This window comes from Bison bison, unplaced genomic scaffold (genome assembly GCF_000754665.1).
Source record: "Bison bison bison isolate TAMUID 2011002044 unplaced genomic scaffold, Bison_UMD1.0 scf7180017864386, whole genome shotgun sequence".
In the NCBI taxonomy this organism is placed as follows: domain Eukaryota; kingdom Metazoa; phylum Chordata; class Mammalia; order Artiodactyla; family Bovidae; genus Bison; species Bison bison.
Genome location: NW_011494958.1, coordinates 1862359 through 1865794, shown reverse-complemented (window position 1 = coordinate 1865794; position 3436 = coordinate 1862359). Strand labels below are relative to the sequence as shown.

General features: G+C 40.9%; 1 protein-coding gene across 1 annotated transcript in view; it reads left to right on the top strand.

Annotated features, from left to right (window-relative positions):
* The first annotated feature begins 373 nt into the window (after window positions 1–373).
* MICU3 (mitochondrial calcium uptake family, member 3) overlaps window positions 374–3436 on the top strand; it is a 75346-nt gene continuing 72283 nt past the window's right edge. Inside the window, exon 1 of the mRNA XM_010858398.1 lies at window positions 374–481. Coding sequence (XP_010856700.1) covers window positions 374–481 — 108 coding nt within the window. The remainder of the gene's footprint in view (window positions 482–3436) is intronic.

Below are 3436 nucleotides of genomic sequence, written 5' to 3'. Positions count from 1 at the left end.
GGGCAGGGGACTCCCGGGTTGAGGACCGCCAGGTGTTAACACCTGAGTGCCGGGAGAGACGGGGTGACGGCCGCGCGGGGCGCGCGTGAGACCGGACGTTGGGGGTTGTCGCGGTGTGACTCTGGGGCCGCCGATCAGGGACGTCCTGTGAGCGAGACTGAAACCTTCTAGGCCGGGCAGCCCAGACTCGGGCAGCCGAGTCTGTTCACCCAGCGTGGGGAAGACACACCTGGTGCATCACATGTCTTGACGCATCACATCAGGACCTTTAGGTTGCTGCAGCCGCCACCTAGCCACCAAAGCCCAAACCCACGACAAAATAAAAAAAAAACCCTGACCCAGCAGAAGCCAAGGGCAAGACAGGCTGAAAGTCATGGCAGAAAGGGCTGCATACGCGAGAGAACGTACTCCCAGGCAGAGCCGGCCTCAGCGCATGATCAAGGAGGTTCAGCACCTTAGGAGCGAGCGCATCAAAGGCGTGGTCTGAGATCCCAGAGGCCACTGCATTATTGTAAGGAGGTTTATGAGTCCCAAGAGCGGAAATGCCAAAACTGTGTAGCCTCCTTATATGTCAGAAAGAACGAGTGAAGATGTCACCAGATTAAAAAACAACAACAATTATTCAAGAAGTATATTTCTCTCCCTCCTCCCCTAGTAAAGCCAGATACTCTTAAGTACGATCAATAAGCGAGAAAATGGATAGGACAGTAAAAGTAGGAAACTGAAAGAGGATTAACTCTTGTAGAGAAACTTCAGAGGAAACTGTTCAGGTATCATCATGTGGTTGGCAATATAAGGTAAAGGTGAGTATAAGGCAAGAATGAAAAGAGGGGCAGGAAGCTTTTGTCTTATTAGTGTATCAAGAATCATGCATGACTAGGAAGTCATTTAGGAAAACTCTTGCAAGACAGGAAGAGTGTGAAGGGCTTAGATGACAATAATTGGGGGAAGAGACAGCTATTCTGTTTTGAACTTTCATATAATTTATATACTCTTTATTCTTTGCCCAAATCGGTGATGGTGATCTGATGTAAGTTCATCAGTTCTTTTGGTGGAGATTGTTGATGTAGAGCAGGGAATCTATGTTAAGGACCTTCTAGTAGCAAATCACAAATACATAGCGTAAAGTATATTTATACAGTGAATGCTTAAAATACTAACAAATACCCTCAACCTTCACCCCCTTCACCACGTCACAAACACATGTTAAGCTTGTGTCCTGTTTAACCAAGTGAAAGTGAAAGTGAAAGGCGCTTAGTCGTGTCCGAGGCTTTGCGACCCCTGGACTGTATATTCTCCAGGCCAGAATACTGGAGTGGCTAGCCTTTCCCTTCTCCAGGGGATCTTCCCAACCCAGGGATTGAACCCAGGTCTCCCACATTGCAGGGGGTTTCTTTACCAGTTGAGCCACAAGGGAAGCCTTTTAATCAACCTCAGTTATCTGGGAACATTGAAGATTCAAATGGTATTTTCTTCTTTCTAACAAATCAGTTTTACTTTTAAAGTTGAGAGAGTGTCATGCAGTTTTTGAAAGCCCACACTCAGAGAGCTGGGACTCTGGTTTTATCACTTCCTAGTTGTGTCATTACTGAAACTCAATGCCTGTATCCTCATCTGTGAAATTAATAGTCTGTCTCATAGAGTTGTGACAGTTAAATGAGTTAATATATTTAAAGGAGTTAGAATGGTACTCCTAGCATGTAGTGAGCATTCAGCAAATTTGTATTTTTATTTTATTCATTTGTTTACTTATTTATTGTCTGTATTTATTTTCCTACATTATTATTGCTTGCTGTTTATAAAAATTCTTGTACATTGTTTTAAAAATCAAATAATACTGAAGTTGTGTCTTACCCTTATTCCTTTTGCATTTTATTTTTCCTATCTCTGAAAACTTTTATAATCTTTTTATCCCTGGTGTTTGAAATTTTCAGGATAATGAGCTTTGGTGTGGGCATTTTTTTGTTTACTGTGCCTTATACTTAAGGATCCTTTCAGTAAGGAAATTCACATCTGGAAGTTCTTTGTACTTTTCTTGTATTATTTCTTGGACAGTTTCTTCTCTGTTTTCTTTTTCTGGAATCTGTGTCAGTTTGAAGTTACACTTCCTGACAGATCCTAATCTAATTGAAATTCTAATCTTACTTACATTCTAGCTTTTTAATCTGTTTATTTGATATGGGAAGTATCTTTGATCTCCCAACCTGCCTTTTAAATGTTTTATTTCAACTATCCTAATTTTTTAATTCAAAGAACTATTTTGTGTTCTCTGCTGTTCATGTGTTTCAGCATTCTGTTTTATGGCTGCTAAAGTTCTCTTTGTATCATAAGAATATTAATTATAGGATTTTAAAAAATTGTCTACTACTCCATGCATTGTGTTGTTTCTTCCAGATTTTTTTTTTTTTTTTTCGTTTGATTTTCTAAGCTCTCACTTCCTTTTTGGAGGTTTTCCTTGCTTACTTGTGGTTGTTGCCTGTCTGAATTTGAGAAGCTCTTTGTACCTGAGCATGACTTTTCATTTGGTAATCTGGGCTTTTCATTAGGGTGGCATCCAAATGTCAGTATTTTAAAAGTCTTTTTCTCTGGTGTCATTGCACTTCTGTAAAGAATAGGTGAGTTGGGACGAGCAGTTGTCTTCTGGATTCAGGCACAGGTGCATGTTCGTGTGAGAGCATGTGTGCTGGGGGAATGTCCAGGGATGGGCTTCCATCCTGTTATCTCATCCTCTCTTTTCAGCCCCACTGCTTGCTCTGCTTCCACGACAACATGTGTTCCCTGGGCCTCATCCTTTCTGGGGTCTGTGCTGACAATCAGCCAACTTCTGTTTGGCCTCCTCCTCCAAGGCACCCAAGGAGTGCCTCTGCTTCTCTAGGTCAATTATCACTCCTCCAGGCCTTCAATTGTACAAGTCTGATGAATTCTCTTGAGTGTTTAAGTCTCCTTTCCTTTTTTGCTTTTTCAGTCCTTGTGTGTTTACACCTTTTGAGAGATTCATTTATTGTGATCTTAATGTGGTTAGAGGAGGAAGGGGCTGAAAGTCATGAGTTCAATCTGCCATGTGTCAGAAATAGTTTCAACTAGAGTTGTCTCTTCGTTTATTGTGCTTATATTTGATTTCCCTGAAGTGGTAGAAGTGATTCCTTTTGATGTTTCATACTATAGCTAAGAAACTTTGATTTATAAAGCCTCTTTTAAGCTTCATTTTATACTGAACATAAACCTAGCATATAAATTAACCTGTAGCTGTTATGAGAATAATATAACTGATGGGAGTGAACAACAGTAACGTACAGACATACAGTTCTGTTACCTTGAAGATGTTTGTTTTAAAGACACTGCCTCTGAACTTCTTCCAGAAGGCCTTCCCTGATAGATTTGTTCAAATACCCCTGCTTATCCTCCATGAATCAAGGCAAATTGAAAGTAGTCAAAC